Genomic DNA, 17743 nt, shown 5'->3' on the forward strand with positions numbered 1-17743 from the left:
TGGCCCAGGACCTCCACCCCCTTTGCTGTCAGCACCCAAACCCACCTTCACGTCACTGATAAGTAAGCATTTCAACATGAAAAAAAAATCATAAAGTCAGACAAATGACAAATGGAGAAAACACACACAAGACAGAATGCTAATTCCCTTAATATTTTATAAAGTGATAGGAAAAATACCTTTGTTCATATTTTGTATCCAATTGGAAAAAAGCAAAACCTACAAAAAAGAGAGAAGTAAACATTTATACCTGTGAAAAGATGCTTAACCTCACTCAAAACAAAAGAAAAATCAACTAAAAATAACAGTGAAATGTACTTTTTGAGCTATGGCCCTCAGATTGGCTTAGATCAAATAGGATGCTATTTATGAGATCTACTTGCATGTGTTTGCAATAATGGATAAGGATATTCGTTACAGTATTTTTTTAGAACAATAATGGACCAGATAGTAACCATTTTAGGCTTGAGGACCATACGGGCTCATTGCTACAAGAATAGGCAGTGGGCCAGATTTAGTCAGCAGGCCACAGTTTGCCAACCCCTGGTTCAGATTAATAAAAGGTTAGAAATGATCTCCATGTCCATCAGTAGAAGAATGGCTAAACACACATGACATATCCCTAGGATGGAACATGCCTGCAGAAGAAATGTGCTCATCAGTTGTCTCCAACTACATTTTGAAAGGAACACATCCTGTGTAACCTAGAATTCCCTAGGAAAATACAGAAAGGCCACAAATAACTTCCTCTGGAAGGAGGAAACTGGGAGTCCAAGGGAGCAAGTGTGGGAGGAAAGCTTTGCAAAGCATACCCCATTGCTCAGTTTGAAATGTATTCATACTGTAAACACACATTAACTTAAAAACAGAATTAGTCCCCTAGTCCCCCAAACAAAAATGTTCCCTGAAACAAACGGATGAAGTAAGTCTGTGGTGAAATAAGTTTGGTCCATACAGTGTTAAGCAAAGTTAAAGTGTCTTTGCGCAGGACTTGGGGCAGGGGAGTGGGGGGGGTGTGGCCTTTAATATGCTGCTGTGCCTTGTGACTCCCAAGGAAGACACTATATGTGGCACTTCCCACGCTTATTGTGGTACCATGTTTCCACAGAGCATCTCTGGGGTCTACTATTCTGTGACTAGATGCTGGGAATCCCCATCTCTAAGAGCAAGCACAAATGCCTTCACCCTCACTATATTCTCTCTCCCTCCCTCCCTCCCTCCCCCCCCCCCCACACGCACGCACACACACACACACACACACACAAGGTACCAAAGAACTTCCTTAAGGGCATTCCTCAGGTGACTGATCTCATGAGATGCTCTGTGGTCACATATTCCTGGGAAACGCCGTTCTGCCAATGCGGATGATAAATTATTGCTTACACTTCTCACAGATTTTACAGCTTCTCTGCCTTTGCTCACACCATCCCTTCCATCTGGACTGCTCTTTGTTTTAACCCACTTCTTCCTGCCAAAGTTCCAGCTCATCTGTCGAGGCTTGGGTCTCATGCTTTCTGCACCATGATGAAGACTTCTTGGATCCTGGCAAAATCCTAGAGATGCCTGACAAGTGTCCCAGACCCTTGTTGAAAGAAGGAAAGAAATTACTGAGTGCAATAGAGGAATGCCTGAGGGAGGGAGGAGAAAGGGACAGAGGGCTGGATGGGTGCAGGGTTAGGTTGCTGTGGGTGACTGTGATTGGGTTAATGAGTGGGGATGCAGTAGCTTCTTATACCTGTGTCCACAAATCTGTTCATCATGGATGGCGCCGGCAGAACTTCAGCTCTGTAGATCTGACTGATTGCCCCAAAGCAGCTTCTTGGCCTGCTCTTGGGCAGTCCCAGGAAGAGGGGAGAGGTCCCTCTCTCCCAAGCCTCTCCCCTGGGCCCTCATCCTTATCCAAAGCCCCACCAAGAAAAATGCCCACCTTTGGATGTGGATCTGGGGATGTCTTGCCACATTATGTGTTCCTGCCCTTGTCTGCATGGGCACTCACTAGGAGGTGGGCATCCCCTGAGTTGTTTTGACCAGAGAACCTATGGGGGTCTGTAGAAACTGAGCTTTCCTCACTCCCCACCCGACTCTGCAGCCCGCTAGACACCCCAACACTGTGCCTCTAGGGGGGCCCTATGAGAGTAGACCTGCACAGGGATCCAAAATGGAGAGGCCAATTCTACCTGTTTAAGCAAGCTTCCTCATAAGCAATTTCCTCTGGAACCTTCAGCAAACTGCCTAACCTCTTTGAACCCTATATTCCCCTCACTCCACAAGGGGCATGTCTACCTCATTGACTACTTATGAATACTAAGTTAAACAAAGTAGATGAAAGTATCTGGCACATAGTAGGGTTTTTGCAGCAGTTTCTCTCTCCCTTTATCCCCAGTGTGGATTCTGAGCTGCTAGAGAGACTGCTTCTTAGTTTTCCATTGTGTGGTGTCAGGACACTGAATGAAGGATAAATTGGGATGGATGGGAGAAGGCAGCTGTGGCCCAGTCTGTGCCAAGTACAGGTAGGCAAATTTCAAAAGCAGCCTCAGCCCCAGGGAAGGCTTCCCTGAGCCTTTCCCTTCAAGGGCTGCTTTGATCATTCGGCTTGTGACCAGCTGGTTTTCTCGTCAGTCTCCCCTCTCACCCCCACCCACCTTCCGCAGATGTAGATTCCCCTCAGATCAGGTGCTGGGGATGACTCACCTCTAGGTCCCCAAGCCCCCCTCAGAGCAGGCTCACCAGATGGAGTAGTGGAAAAGGCTAGTCTCTTCAGCTGTCACTGAAGGTCCCTTAAAGAACAGTTTTACTTGCTGCCGAAAGGGCGCCAAGAGAGAGCAGGCACTGGGAGCCCAGGCAAGGAGAACGGATGAGGTGGTGAGAGGCAGGGATGGACAGAGCTGGATGAGGCACAAGCTACTTTGTGATTTGCCCTTGGGCATTCATTCATTCAACACAATGAACAAATATTAAGTGCCTAGTGTTCGCCAGGCTCTTTGCACATTCTGGCTTGTGATACTGCAGGGTGTTGGTCAAGCGTGATGTGGATCTGGCTCTATGCGTTCTTGGGCAAGTTGCTTAACATCTCTGAGCCTCAGTGATAGCATCAGCCATAAGGTCAGTGTTTCACAAGGTTGTTCTGAGAATTATATGTTTATTTATGTAAATTGCTTGACACAATTCCTGCTAGATTACTGTTTACAGATATAATTGTTAAAGATAATAATAATCCTGACTCAATCCTGTGTGGGTAGAGCCAGGGCTCCAACAAGCCTTGGAGTCCAGGCCAGCAATCCAGTTCCTTCATCTGAGAGCTGAAAAAACTGGGACCAGAGAAGACAGAGGAGGAACAGGAACAGATCCCTGGCCAGGGGCTTTCAGGGCACTCTTTCCATCTGAGCTGTTGTTTTTCCCTAAGTTTAGAGCCTGCAGAGCAGGCATGTATGCCGATTCGCCAAGTACTCCTCTGGGGAAAGTGGTATGTAAAGCTGGGGCGCAGTTTGCACATAACAGTGCAATAAAGGCGACTTCCGGGATTCACAGCTGAGGATGTACTTAAGATGCAATCCACTGCTGGGCCTGCAATATTCTGCTCTGAGCACCTCCTCTCTCTGGCTGTCCCTTCTGCTGAGTTACAGCCTGGCCCAGGAGAGTTTATTACTTCAGCCCCAGAACATTCTCTTACTGGAGTTTGAGGCAATAATAATGATACAAGTGTATTTGTAAGATTTTCCAGATTCCATCGTGCTGTCATATCCTTAATTTCATCTGACCTCCACAACATTTTTTAACAGATGGAGAAACTGAGGCACAAGGAGTTAAGTAACTTATCTGAGGTCCTGATACCAGTCAAGGTATTTTCACAAACTCTAGCGTTTATTCAATTACTTAAAATAAAAGTGGACGCTCACTAGGTGCCTCATGGAAGCCAGTCTCCATTCGAAATGCTCTACCAACATTAAGTCCCAGTAACCCTCACAAGCACCCTCTGTGGCAGAAACTTACTATTCTTTCCCAGATGACAGAGGTCAAGTAACTGACCCAAGGATGCACAGCTCTAGCAGGTGGCAGAGCTAGGGTTCAAATCCAGATAGTTGGGCTCCATAATCCCCATTCTTAATCTCTATGTCAGGGTTTCTTAGCCTTGTGCTATGGACATTTGGGGCCAGAAAAGCCTTTGTTCTGGGGGCCTATTCTGTGCGATGTAGGATGTTTAGCAGCATGTCTAGGCTCTACACACTACATGCCAGTAGCTTTCGCACCACCACTGCCACCATAGTTGTGACAACCAAAAAATGCCTCCAAACATTGCCAAATGTCACTTGGTGGGTAAAATCGCCTCTGGTTGAAAACTACTGCTCTGTTACGCTATTCTAAAATGATAATATGTATAGTTTTTGTTTTTTTAATATAGCAACCTCTGATTTCAGACAAAATATGTTCTGTAGACCTCTTTCCAAAACGAATCAACATTCAGATTCAAACAACCTTAACTGCTCACCTCTGATGCCCAGGCAATTTATAGACCATGTAAAAAATGAATTGATGCTTAGGAAAACCAAGCAACTTGCCCAGAATAAAAAAGCTCGTTATGTGGCAGAACAAGAACACGAACATCAGTCTCAAGGTCCACATGACAAACTTTTCTGGTAGTATTCATTCTAAAGTGACATATTCTGTATTTTCTCAATTCTAAGATACGCTTTCTCCCCACAATAGTTTTGAAATTGAGATGCAACTAAAACCAATATTTGTTTACATAGAAAATTTTTTATTCTCCCCAAAGCTTCTATTTAATTAAAATTGTGTCTCATAACTAATAGCCTCTTAGAATTGAGAATTGAGGGCAGGAGCTGTGAATGTGGGAGATGCTGATGGAGTCAGATGGGAAGGAAAGACAGAGCAGTAGCCCTTCCTGTACTGGGATGTTGCCTGGTCCTCTGCGCCAGCCGTTCCACCAAAACTCTGCCTCCTTCCCTGCTGACCCCTATCCAGCCTTTGTAACCTAGCTCATACCACACTCCTCCAAGAAGTGTTTCCAGGTCCTTTGGCATGAAGCTCACCCTTTCTAATTTCACCTAGAGGCTTTTTTTTCTTTCAGAGCATTTCAGGGACATGATAGAACATAGAGCTGACTAAACACTTTCCGTTTAATCATGGGTGATATTAGCATTCTTGCTTTACAGATGAGAAGACTGCGGCCCAGAGAGGAGCAGCAACTTGCCTAGCCTCTCTCTCAAGGGCAGGGAAGAGAAGTGAGTCTCCAGGCTCTTCGTATCAGTACTCAGGCTTGTTCTGGGATAGTTAACCATAACCAGCTGGTTAGCAGTCAGGTTAGCAGAGACTTTCCTTTGGAGAAAGTATTATTCCACGCTGTGGTGAGGTTTGACCATGACTGCACAATAAACGCTGTGGTATCTGTGCTCAGAGTGGAAGTGGTTTGCCTACAGCCCTACAACTCCCAAGTAGCAGCCCTCAGACTGGGTCTCCTCACACCAAACCTCTGCTCTTTCCCCTGTTCCTTACTACTGGCTTGTCCAACCTTCTCTCACTCCGATGCTTCCAGCTCCTGGGCAGGCCTGCATCCACTCTCACAAGCAGGAAAAGGACAGCAGCTCTTCCAGGCCTCCCTCAGAGAACAAGCACCCACATCCCTGCTCTCATGATGTCACAGGGGTTGTGGTCTGGCCCCTCCAGCATTGCCCACCAATGATCTAACTCTTCTAGAGCTGGATTCGAATCCTGCATCCAGCACAGTGACGAGCACAGGACCCTGCCCAAGCCCCAGACTCCAAACCAGAGAGCAATAGGGCTGCAGGAAGTCCCCATAATGGTGCATTTTCACAAGTCAGTTGGGGACGACCCTGCCAATCCTACAGGTTGTTATGAAGACTGAAATGACAATGTCTGTGAAGACCCTTTATGCACTTTCAAGTGCTGTGGCAGGGTTGGGGCTGGCTGTGCAGTGTATGCAAGGACACAGGCTCTGGCTATAGACAGACATGGACTGTGCGACTGCGGGCAAATAATTTCTTTGAAATTCAGTTCTCTCATGGGGATAATATATCAACCTCATCAAAATATGAGTCTTAAATGAGAATATACGCATAAAGCATCTCACACAGTGCCTGGCATACAGGAGACACTCAATAAATATTAAATTCCTCCCTAAGTATAAGCATCATTACATGAAGCACAGCAGAAATCAATACTTTAATTCTATTATTTAAGCACACTGACAAATCTCATGCTATGGGTAGGGACGCTAACCCCAAGTGAGCACTGAGATCACCAATGACTTTAAAGCACCAGCAACCACCCTTGTGTTTAGTCATCTATCTTCCAGGGGGACTACAAAGCTGGAAAAGGAACTGCAGTCCAGAGGAAAACGCCACTATGTAGCGGAGGTAAATTAACAATGTACATCTCCCTCTCCACGCTGTTTCAGGTCTGCTCCCCTTCCCTATAAAAAGGCTGGAGCTGAGACACAAGAAGGTTCTAAAGAGGGCAATGAAAATTATATGGGTTGTGGTTTGAGAAGGGAAGGAAGAGAAGAAAAAAACAAGGCAGAAATCACTTGACATGGAAAGGAATGGGTAAGACAGGTGATAAATAGGGTATTATATGGCAGGGGAGGGTGGTGAGTCACATGCCAAGGTTGCTATTGTGGCAGGGCCTGGAGGGACCAAAGGGATCATGTCTCAAGACCTGGAACACTTTGGAAGAAAGATTATACAAATCACAGACATTACTAATTATGATTAACAGTGACCAATGTGGGGTTTGCTTTTTTAGTTCAACCATGTTCTCTCATTTTCTAAACATGCTCAGAAACTGCAGGCCAGACTTCACCACACACCTCACCTTTGAAAGGCTCCATTCCTATGGCCAGTTCACACAGACAAGGGGTTGAGGTTCAGCATTTCTTGGAGGATTCCCCTGACCAGAGGGTGATGGCCAACTCCTGAGTGGGAATTTCAAGGGTTTTCATGGATTGGCCCCTAACTGCCTTTACATCTTTATCTCCAGTTGCTTTCCCCTTCCCTCAATCTTCCAGCCACTCTGAATTTCCCATTGGTCATAGAACACATCATTTGTCCATTCATTCAACAAATATGGAGCACCAGCTACCTGCCAGGCACTATTAAAGGCAATGGGATACAACCACAGCAAACACTACAAGGTCCCAGCCCTTGTAGAACTTATGTATTAGTGCAGGAAGTCAACTTATTTCTAGAAAAGGTAAGCTAGTTTCAAAAGCATCATCAGAGAAAGCTGCTCTGTGGAGATAATGTTTAAGCAAAGATCTGAATGACGTGAAAAATGAGCTAGGAACTAACTGGGCTAACAGCCGTCATGGCACAGCAAGTGTAAAGGTCATGAACAAGCTTCTCTGAACGTGCCTGGTGAGTGGGAGAAACAAAAAAGACCGTAGTAGCTGGGCAGAGTGAACAAGAATCAGACTAGGAGATGTGGCCAGGGGTAGGCATGGACTAGATTGCGTAGGGCCTTAGGGTCACGGTCGGAGTTTGGATTCTGGCCTAAGACCACTGGAAGGGTCTGAGAAAAGGAGGTTCATGATAACTCTGCCTGTTACATGGAAAACAGACTTGGAGAAAAAGACAAAGTGAGAGGTGATAGTGGTTTGAACTGAGGTGGTAACAGCAGAGGTGGTGAGAAGTAACTGGGCACAGGTGATGGGGATGCACTTGCGATAGACACTTGAGCTGGGCCTTGAAGAATCAGCAGCCTAACAACTTGCCACGAGGGCCAGTGACTTATCTTTGCAGCCAAAACACTTAGAATAATGCTTGGCATGATGTGTGTTAAATGGAACTGGAAAAGTAGCAACAAATCTTTTGGAAGAAAAATATTTTCATGTAACTAATCTTGAGTTTTCCATTTCAGAATGCTATACAATGCTTCTGAAAATGAGAAAAATAAATACACTGTAGAAAATAAGGAAAGATTTTAATCCCCTATACTCCCACCACCTAGAGACAAACATTAGTATTGTGGTGTACTTCCTCCCACCCCAGTCTTTTCACACAGATTTTTTTCAAAAGGTGAGGATTTCCACTCTGAGGAGCAGCCTGCTCTAACAGCAATAGTTGGTCGGGTTGACTGCCACTCCACAGCGGAATGGCCTTTTACAAGTCACTTTCAGATCCATAAAATGAGGATAGTAACACCTACTGACTCAGGTTACTGTAAGCCTAAATAAAATGATTCATACAAAGTACCTAATATGATGCTTGGAACATAGTAAGTGCTCAGTATATAGTAGCTGCTATTAATAAAAGGCAGTCCAAATCCCACAAGGCACAATTATAAGGAAAGCTTTCAACATCTCATTTTTTAGGAAAAAGGCTTTGAAAACCCACACTCTAACCACATGTACCCTTCCAAAGAAAAATAATCATACCAAGAATAGGAATTTGCCAAATAAGATGTAGCAATACCAAATATTTTTAAAACCAAAATTTTACAGTATGCAAAACAGCAGTGTGCCAAGAACTAACCCCAGACCCTGGTCTGTTTAATAAACCTCTCTCCTATAAAGCTGACATACTTATGGGATTACTGTTTACATTAATAAGTTTGAAGGGTGGACACTGCTCACCTGCCAAGAAATGATTCTTTCAGGCTTTCCATCTTCAGTTTCGTCTGTGTGGTAGGACAGAGCACAGCACTGTTGGGACACTTCTGTTCTCCCCTGGCCTCTGCCACCACCGAGTGGTTTGATCCTGAGCAAGCTGTCCTGTCTAGTCCTCTGTAAAATGAAGCGTCATCTGTATAACTCTACTGCTCTAAACTCTACCATGCAGATTTTAATTTAATATGTATAATACTGGTTTAAGGAAGAAGTATCACATCTTAATTGGGTATCTTGAAAGCCTTAAATAGCAGGTGATGACTGGAGACAAGAGCATGTCTCACACTTTTCTAAGGTCTAGCTAGGGCATCACCTCCTCTAGTCACTCAGGGCCCTCCCTTCACACCGTGGGTTTTCCGCCAGCTAGGGTGACCATACGTCCTGGTTTGTTCCAGACAGTCCTGCTTTATCTGTTGTTCTGGCGTAACTAATAATCATACCCGTACACTATCAAAAGTGTCCCGGTTGGGATGATCAGTGATAGGATTCCCCTACCCTTAGCCCTGCTCCTGGCAGCTCCTGGCTTGCATGTCTGGCTCCCCCATGTGACTGAGCTCACTGAGGGTATGGGCTCAGTCTTACCTTTGCATCCATGGCATGGGATTCATCTCATTCATCTTTGTATCCATGACCCTAGCCTCATGCCTGAGGCTAAATTTAGATTAAGCACCACAGGCATTCAATACAATATTTGAAATAAGAATGAAAAGCAAATATGAGACAAGGAATTAGATTTGCAATTCTTTACATCACGTTAGAATCATGGTTCCACCTTTCACTAGCTGTGTGGCCTTCTAATTGTTAGGTTTTCACCTGAAGAAAATACGGATAATATTACCTTTTTCATAGGGTGGAAAAGTTTAAATGAGATAATTCAGGTAAAGTGCTTGAGCACAGCGCTGGAATACAGCGAGCACTCTCCCTAGCAGCAGCTGCTACCAGACAATGATGAACACTCCCGCTGCTGCTGCAACTCTGCTCTAAGAAACGTAAACCAACACCTAACAAGCATCCAGTAGGCACTCAATAAGTGTGCACTGAACGAATACTTGGTCTTATGCTAGACCAAGCTGGCAGCAGACCAGATTCTTGGACTACAAAATGCATTAATCAAAATTACAATTTAGTGGGACTTCCCTGGCGGTCCAGTGGTTAAGACTCCGTGCTTTCACTGCAGGGGGCACAGGTTTATTCCCTGGTAGGGGAACTAAAATCCCACATGCCGCCGCCAAAAAAAAAATAAAATAAAATAAAAAAAAAAATTACAACTTAGAAGTCAAAAGGTTTGACTCTTCTAAGTCCAGTTTAAATAATAAAAGAAAACCGCACCTCATATCCACCAGAACAGAACATACAACACAGCAGCACTATCTGGCCATATCCTAGACATGTTAATTAACAGCATTTAAACTTCATCCTTGTTATAACTATGACCTCTTTTAAAAGTTATTTTTCTACAAGCATGCCAACTTGGATATTTTGGTCCATCTCTTCTCTTTTTGAACTGTCAGCCTCTCAAGTTTTATGTGATTAATGTATATAGAGAAAATTAGAAAAGGCTTCAGATTGAGTCAACAGTAGTTTTCTTTATCCCTCAATTACAATATCCTCTTTGCAGTATATCCTTGTTGAACATTTGGAATGAATTAAGACTTTAAACTTCCAGATGTTTAAACTACTACTGTAAATTCAAACTCATTAAAAAGGGCAGATTTACTACCTCTACTTAATTTTGAAGTCTGTTGTTCACCCTGTCCAAATAATTTATGAAACCAAATACAGTGGCAGGTAGTGTATTCTATTTATATAGTATTCATGGTGAGAAATAAGGGGCATTTTAAAAGGTCTGGAAATTAACTGCCATTTTAGCCAACCTATAGATCACACTTGTTTCTAAGCTAGTAATTGTTTCCTGAAACTGATCTAGTAGAGATTTTTATGCTAATCTGTACTAAAAATTACTTTGCTTTTTCTGGCCACAAAAAGCTGGCTACAGAGGAGCATTTGATTACAGCAAGGAAGACAGCTGCATCCACTCTAGTGAAGTAAATGGACCTGGAGCTACAGCCCTTTGTGGTAGTGTCTTGGCAGCCAAACAAAGGTGGCAGCATTTCTACACCTAGTTTGCAAAGTCTCAGAAGTTTCAGGCTTCAGTTTTTTTGTTTTGCAAGGAACCCACGTTGACTATAATGAGCACATTTTAGAGATGCTGTGCTGAAAGTTGGCAATGGATAAAGCAAGAACATAAAAGAAGCCTATTCCTAAAGCAAATATTTCTCTTACAAACCTTAAGAATGAAGTGGCTTTCATAATCAGTTTTAAGATTTAAGGATTGGATTGAAGTACCTGGCTCTGGCACTTAATAGCTATAATTCTGGGCAATTCATTTACCTCTGTGAGCTTGAACTTCTCAACTGAAAAATGGGGATAATTCTTGCCTGAATTTTTCTTAGAACTTGAATGATACAATCAAGGTAATTTGTAAGCTCTAGAGTATCATATAAATATTAATAAACACTGCAAGTACAATTTTCCTATGTTTTATGAATTATTCACTTTAAATAGCACTTAAAAAGTGGCTGTCCCTAATATGAAACAAAAACCAGATCCAACGAAGTTACTGCAGAGGAAGTGGCCACAAGAGGAGGGGGCAGTGGGGGGTCTCTTTCAACTACTATTTACTTCAAGGGGCCATTGTTAAGAATTAAATAAAAATTACATAAAATTATTAATAACGCATTTGTTCTCATCAATTTACAGGTAACAAATCCTATGTTAGGCTTCAGCTTTTTTTCCCCCAAAATGAGAGTGGATATGTCAAAAGCAAAAATTCCTCCAATTAGGGCTTCCCTCGTGGCGCAGTGGTTGAGAGTCTGCCTGCTAATGCAGGGGACACGGGTTCGAGCCCTGGTCTGGGAAGATCCCACATGCTGTGGAGCAGCTAGGCCTGTGAGCCACAACTACTGAGCCTGCACGTCTGGAGCCTGTGCCCCGCAACAAGAGAGGCCGCAATAGTGAGAGGCCCGCGCACTGCGATGAAGAGTGGCCCCTGCTTGCCACAACTAGAGAGGGCCCTAGCACGGAAACGAAGACCCAACATATCAATCAATCAATCAATCAATAAATCTTTAAAAAAAAATTCCTCCAATTATATATATTAAATCTTGAATGTATTTCCTAGTTATCTTTTGAAAACTGTTTAGATATGATACAGAAAAATTTTAATAGTTATTTATTTGGCTGTGCCGGGTCTTAGTTGCAGCCCGCGGGGTCTTCATTGCCATGTGTGGGATCTTTAGTTTTGGCACGTGGAATCTAATTCCCCGACCAGGGATCAAACCTGAGCCCCCTGCATTGGGAGCGCAGACTCTTAACCACTGGACCACTAGGGAAGTCCCCACAATTTTTTTTTAAATCGCACAAGGATTTTATAGATACCCTAATGTGTTATTTTCTTTTCTTTTAATTTCAATAATCTGATCCACTTAACTATAAGGTATGTGTTTGTGTGTGTGTGGTTATAAATAAGTACAATTGTAGTCCTATGGGCCAACCCTAGGCTGTAAGCTCTGTAAGAAAGTGCATGTTATTGCCAGCACTTAACCCAGAAGCCTGGCACACAGTAAGCATTCAACTAATACTTGAGGAATAAACAGTCACTACATCAACCTCTTTCTAACTATCTAATCTTGCAAAAATGATAATCAGTTTCATCTATGGGGAGACTACCATTGACTCAATCTATCTTCAAAGACCAGAGTTTGTGAAGATGCTTCTTAACAAATTAGGGTTTTCAAGCTTTCAATAAATTCTCAAATTAACTTTGAGAACATACAGATTATAAAAACAAGTGGTGGGCACCTTTAAAGCTTAACCAATGCTTGCAGCATGAATGTTTTGGATAAATTAGTATAGTAGACTGAAAACAGGCCCTATTTTATAGCTCCGCCCATCAAGACAAGGAGTCTATTATCCTTACCCCTTCTGGGCCAGCCTCGTGACTTGCTTTGACCAAAAGATGTGGTGAAAGTGACGTTCTGTGAGTTCTTGAGCCCAGGCTTTGAAGCTATTGCCTTTGCCTTCTTGGTACTCTGAGACCACCATGCCATAAGCCCAAGATAAAAGACCACATGACAGGCCCAGCTGTCCCATCTAGGCCCCCAGCCAATCTACCAACTGAATGCAGAGTCCAGATGAGACCAGCAAAAGAACCACTCAACTAAACCACAAAACTGTAAACTTTTTTTTTAAGCCACTAAGTTTTGAGACACCAGTAAGTAGTAATAGATAATTGATAATAAATTATCTAACCCTCATAGCACAAGCTTAAGTGTGGTTTTATAGTTGAGGGAATATACCCAGATTATATAATCTGCCAAGGTCACACCACTATTAAGTGTCCTAAGAACTGTATGCAGCTATTAAAAGGCCAGCTCTGTGTCTCCTTTTCTGTCATCCTGCCATCATGAACCGGATCAGTTCTTTCTGTCAAGGACAGAGGCACCTCTTAGAGCTCTGGATATAAGATAAACTCTGTTATCTTTTTTATAGCCTGCATGGGAAATGTGTCCTGATTTGACACATCTGCCGGGTTTGTCCACACCAGGGAAATGCACTGTTATCAGCAAGACCCAGCACTCCGCAAATATACTCCCATCCTGTTTTCTGAAACTCAAATAACACTAACTTATCCCAACATAAAATAATGCAATGACATATTTGCAATATTCATTCATTTACATTTTAGCCAGCAACAATTACGCAAACACTAACAATTTATATCAGGGGTCATACAGCATATAATACTTAAAAAGTTAGATAAATCTTACATTTAATAATTTCACAATTAAAATGGCTTTTTTTATTCCAAGTAGTAAACCATACACCAAAAGAAAAAAAAAAAAAAGACCTTATCTTCAATTGTGAAGGTGATAAATACTTTTGAAAAGAGAATTTACCACAAGAATCTGTTTTGTCCCCATCAAAAACAATGTACCTGAACTTTAAACAAAATTCACATTTTATTTAGGTTGAAATAAACTATACAAAATTGATTTTCTTCACCAAAAATAACAGCAATATTTTCTGTATTATTCCTAGATAAACCACAAAACACTTATTTTTGTAGGTTTTCTAGGTTTTGCTTGTAAATCAAGATGAGGCAGTAGATATAGTCATGGAAAAAGACAGAAGAAAACAGACTAATCAGTTGTCAGTATCCATGGTCTCTGATCCTGTCTTGACCATGAAACAGAAGTGTTCAACATATACCTGTCAAAAAGCTTATGAAGATGTAGGCTCAATAAAGGAATGTAAACAGCAACAATCAGATGTGGAACAACAATGGCAGGCTCTTCCATTCAAACTTTAACTATAACTTGTTCCTTCAACTGCATTTGATAAAGGCAAAATCTACACTGAAATCCTTGTTTGGCGAGCTCACATGTTTCTCTTACAGCCTGATCATTTTAACGGTCCCTTACAGATTTTTAACAGCATACTTAAAACTCCTACTATTCAAAGGTCAGTCATGAGCTTCATTGTAATGTTTTATAAAATGTATTCCTTCCTCCCATACCTCCTCAAAATTTATTTCTTCAAAGAACTGATAACTAAGTACCTGACAATTGGATCCACAGTGACAAATGTTATATCTAAAATGACTTAATTAATACAATTCAAACTAATACAATTTCAAAGTGCCATTAGCAGAGATCACACAGAGTGTAACATGGTACTTTCAATGCTATCTTCTGGTCTCCAAAGCATGGGACAGTTAGGTCTCCAAAGCATGGGACTTCAAACGGGCCATATAAACAGGCAGATTATCAATGACTAATGTACTCAATGGGAGGCCTACAGGTCAAGATATTCAGTGATTAAGTGGCCTACGTACACCTTACAACTTTTCTGTAAGATATTTTCAAATTTCTTACAGATTTTTTCAAATATCAAATATAAGAGAAAGCCTATTTTAAAATTCTCTTAGGTATTTTCAATGGTTTCTGAATTATCTGTAGGAAGCTCTGACTTACTTGTATAGAGTTTGATATATGTATCCACCATTAAATCCAAATCGTGTTTTATATCAAAATTTATGTTAAGCAAAGCCAAGTTACTTGACCTTTGGTCTGTCAAAGTGTTCCTCAGGTATGCTTTGAGACGCTTTCGTCCATTTTCATAGCGTTCATTCTCAACCTTCATCACAGGAAGAATACACAGGACCTTCAGCAATGCATAAACATTAGGAAAAAACTTGATGTCTGGCAGATGAAGGGCTTCATAAATAGTGGATGGAAGTTCTATATCTTTCCCTCTGTGTTTCCACTTGATTCTCCAACAATGCAGCTCAGCAGAGAGTGTGTCAGGATTAGGTAAATCACTTCTGTACATGTCAGCATGATGCTCCTCTGATGTATTGAATTTAAGCTGTCCCATGACAGAGGGTACCAGAGATAAGCATTTAAGAGCTTTGAGGTGTTGTTCTGAGAATATATCTTTCAGTTCCTGAATAATGTGTTCCACTGTTGGAACACTTAGAGTTTCTTTATAGTAACTCTCAGAGGTTAGCTGAGATTCCAGGTTACTGTGCTGAGCTCTGCGAAATTTCCCTGGGAGTTTCATCTGAATATCAAGTTTGGCTGCCAAATTTGTGGCTTCCTCAAACCAAAATTCATGATAAACTTCGATATTTTCCATCACTTCATTTAGTGAATGCAGCACTGCAGTCAAACTACTGGCTGCAAAGAAGACATCAGAAGTTTGCCCCTGAAGATTTTTCCCAAAGGCTCTTGTAAAAGATAGAACATTTTTAAGAACAACAATGGTAACGATGAAGTCAAAATCTGTTACTGCACTACAGAGTACAAATGCTCGGCCAGCTATACAGTTATTCCATCTAACATTTGTGTCACTATTTATACCATCTAAACATAAAACAAGTGCTTGTAGGAGGTCCACTAAGATTTCAAAAGCATCATGCCTGCCTGTCCACTGAGAATGGCAAATTTCCTTCAGTTCTTTGCCCCTTTCGTCATTGTTCTGAAATAGGACAGAAATTACATTGTCAAGCTCTAAAAGCAGTTGTGGTGATCGATGGAAAAAAGAACAAACTTCCTCAATTGTTCCTAACACGACAGATACTCCAATAACAGGCACTGATTTTGCCAACCACATATTTAAGGCACAGGAAGAGCAGAGTGTGTAGATCGCTTGGGGATATTTCTCTAAAAGTCTAGAAGCAACAACTTTCATTTTGGAAGAAAATCCACTGGACACAATGTAAGCCTGGCCACGACAGTACTCCATGTTTAATCCCCACTTCTCAGTTATCGTAGTGTGAAATTTCACAGCCAAAATTTCTGCATCAGCTTCATAAGGCAGGAAGCCCACAAATTCCTCTCTCAGGTTGTGAGCTTCGTCAACAAACCTCACCAACACAGGCAGGTGCTCTTCCCCTGCTATGTCCACCACATCGTCAGTGACGATGGAAAAGAAGTGAGAGTCTCTCACTTCCCTGAGGGTTTCTTCCCGAATGCAGCTCTCACAGATCTCTAGCATCTGTTTCTGCTGTGTTTTTGAACAGAACAATGTGTTAACTGCTGTTGTCTCAAAGCGCTTTCTCAGAACCTCTTCACCAGAATTGATCCGGCACTCCAGCAGTGCTTGAAAGTTATCAGGAGTAAACAGACCTTCTGGGATTTCATCAGCTTCATGTCCATCCAGAGGTATGTTCTGTTTTCCCATAAGAATCAAAATTTCAAATAAAGATTTTAAGTATTCTTTATTTTCCTTCTCTTCAAGGGTTAAAGGTAAAATGTCTCCATCCTGCTCTTCACCCCCTTCTTCTGCACTGGGGTTCTGAGCATTGCTGTTGTTTATTTCCTTATGTTTTGGTTCCTGTTCAGAAGTTTCATCAACTGGAAAACAAAGAATTAATTTTATAAACAGGCTCATAAGGAATCATACTAACAAAAAAATTACATTTTTGATTGGTTACATATTTAAAATCCACAAATTCATTCATTCAACACTCATGGGGTACCTACTGGACCACAGACTAGGATACACAGGTTAAAATAAGATACACTCTAGTGGAGGAGACAAACACTGTGAATGGATATATTTTAATCCTGTATGTCAATGCTATCGTGAGAGGAACAATTTCTTATAAACTTAATAAGGCACATCACACATACAGAGTAATAAAAGATAGTCCATGTCCTCACAAAAAGGAAGGGGAAGAGAACTAATATTTACTGAGGCACTGCGTTGGCATTTTATACGTAGCTCACTGCTCCCTGTACAGGCACGTGATATCAACCCCATTTGACAAATGAGGACAGTAAATAATTGCCCAAGGTCACAGATGGAGGTGAAATTTAAATCCAAGCTTCTCTAGCTCCAAGGTACATGCTGACATTGTTTCTATCAAACCATTAATCTATACTTTTATATGGGAGATAAGACAATACAATATAAAGCATATTCATGCAATTTTTAGGGCTATATTAGAAATCTTAGCCTAATCTCTTCATATTTGGATGGGAAAACTGCAGCCCTGAGGTTAATAAGGGTCCTGACCATAGTCATACACACAACCCTGAAAGTCCTGGCCCCTGTGGTCCCTTTAGGTTCATTTTTTAACCATCATGGGTTATTAGACGCTCCAACAACAAAATGAGTGTGTAGTTCCCCCAATCTGGCACCCTGTTTCAAGGCACTGCACAGACTATCTTTCCCTCCTTTCTTTGCCTGAGTCCATGTCTCATCATCTATAAAGGGGGAAAATAATAGTACTTTCCTCAGGGCTACTATGAGAATTACATGAATTAATATAAGTAAAGCACTTATAATAATGACTTGGCACACAGTAAGCACTCAATAAAAAAGTTATGTTAATAATAATAGCAGTAGTAGGAGGAGATAGGAAAGGAAGAGTAATAGTAATAACTGACAAGAACAGAAAAACCTTCCAGTCCTCATTCTTTAGTGACACAGCTCAGGCATCAGTACCTGGAGAACAGCTATTGTGACTCCTACTCTCTGTAAGCCCAAGTGTCTCAACAGCATTTATTCCTTAAATATTTACCAAGAACTTAG

The 17743-nt window shown here is 41.8% G+C and overlaps 1 protein-coding gene across 4 annotated transcripts in view; it reads right to left on the bottom strand.

The window, feature by feature from the left end:
- THAP12 (THAP domain containing 12) overlaps positions 1–17743 on the bottom strand; it is a 55829-nt gene that overhangs the window by 16864 nt on the left and 21222 nt on the right. Inside the window, exons 5-8 of one of the 4 annotated variants that reach the window (XM_057553815.1) lie at positions 14766–16560; positions 8609–8758; positions 1384–1582; positions 180–219 (exon numbers count right to left, since the gene is read on the bottom strand). In XM_057553815.1, coding sequence (XP_057409798.1) covers positions 180–219; positions 1384–1582; positions 8609–8758; positions 14766–16560 — 2184 coding nt within the window. Of the gene's footprint in view, positions 1–119; positions 220–1383; positions 1583–8608; positions 8759–14676; positions 16561–17743 lie in introns of those variants that run through there. The other 3 variants (XM_057553814.1, XM_057553817.1, XM_057553818.1) reach the window with 3 other exon arrangements.

The sequence above is a fragment of the Balaenoptera acutorostrata genome, chromosome 9, assembly GCF_949987535.1.
Source record: "Balaenoptera acutorostrata chromosome 9, mBalAcu1.1, whole genome shotgun sequence".
NCBI lineage: Eukaryota > Metazoa > Chordata > Mammalia > Artiodactyla > Balaenopteridae > Balaenoptera > Balaenoptera acutorostrata.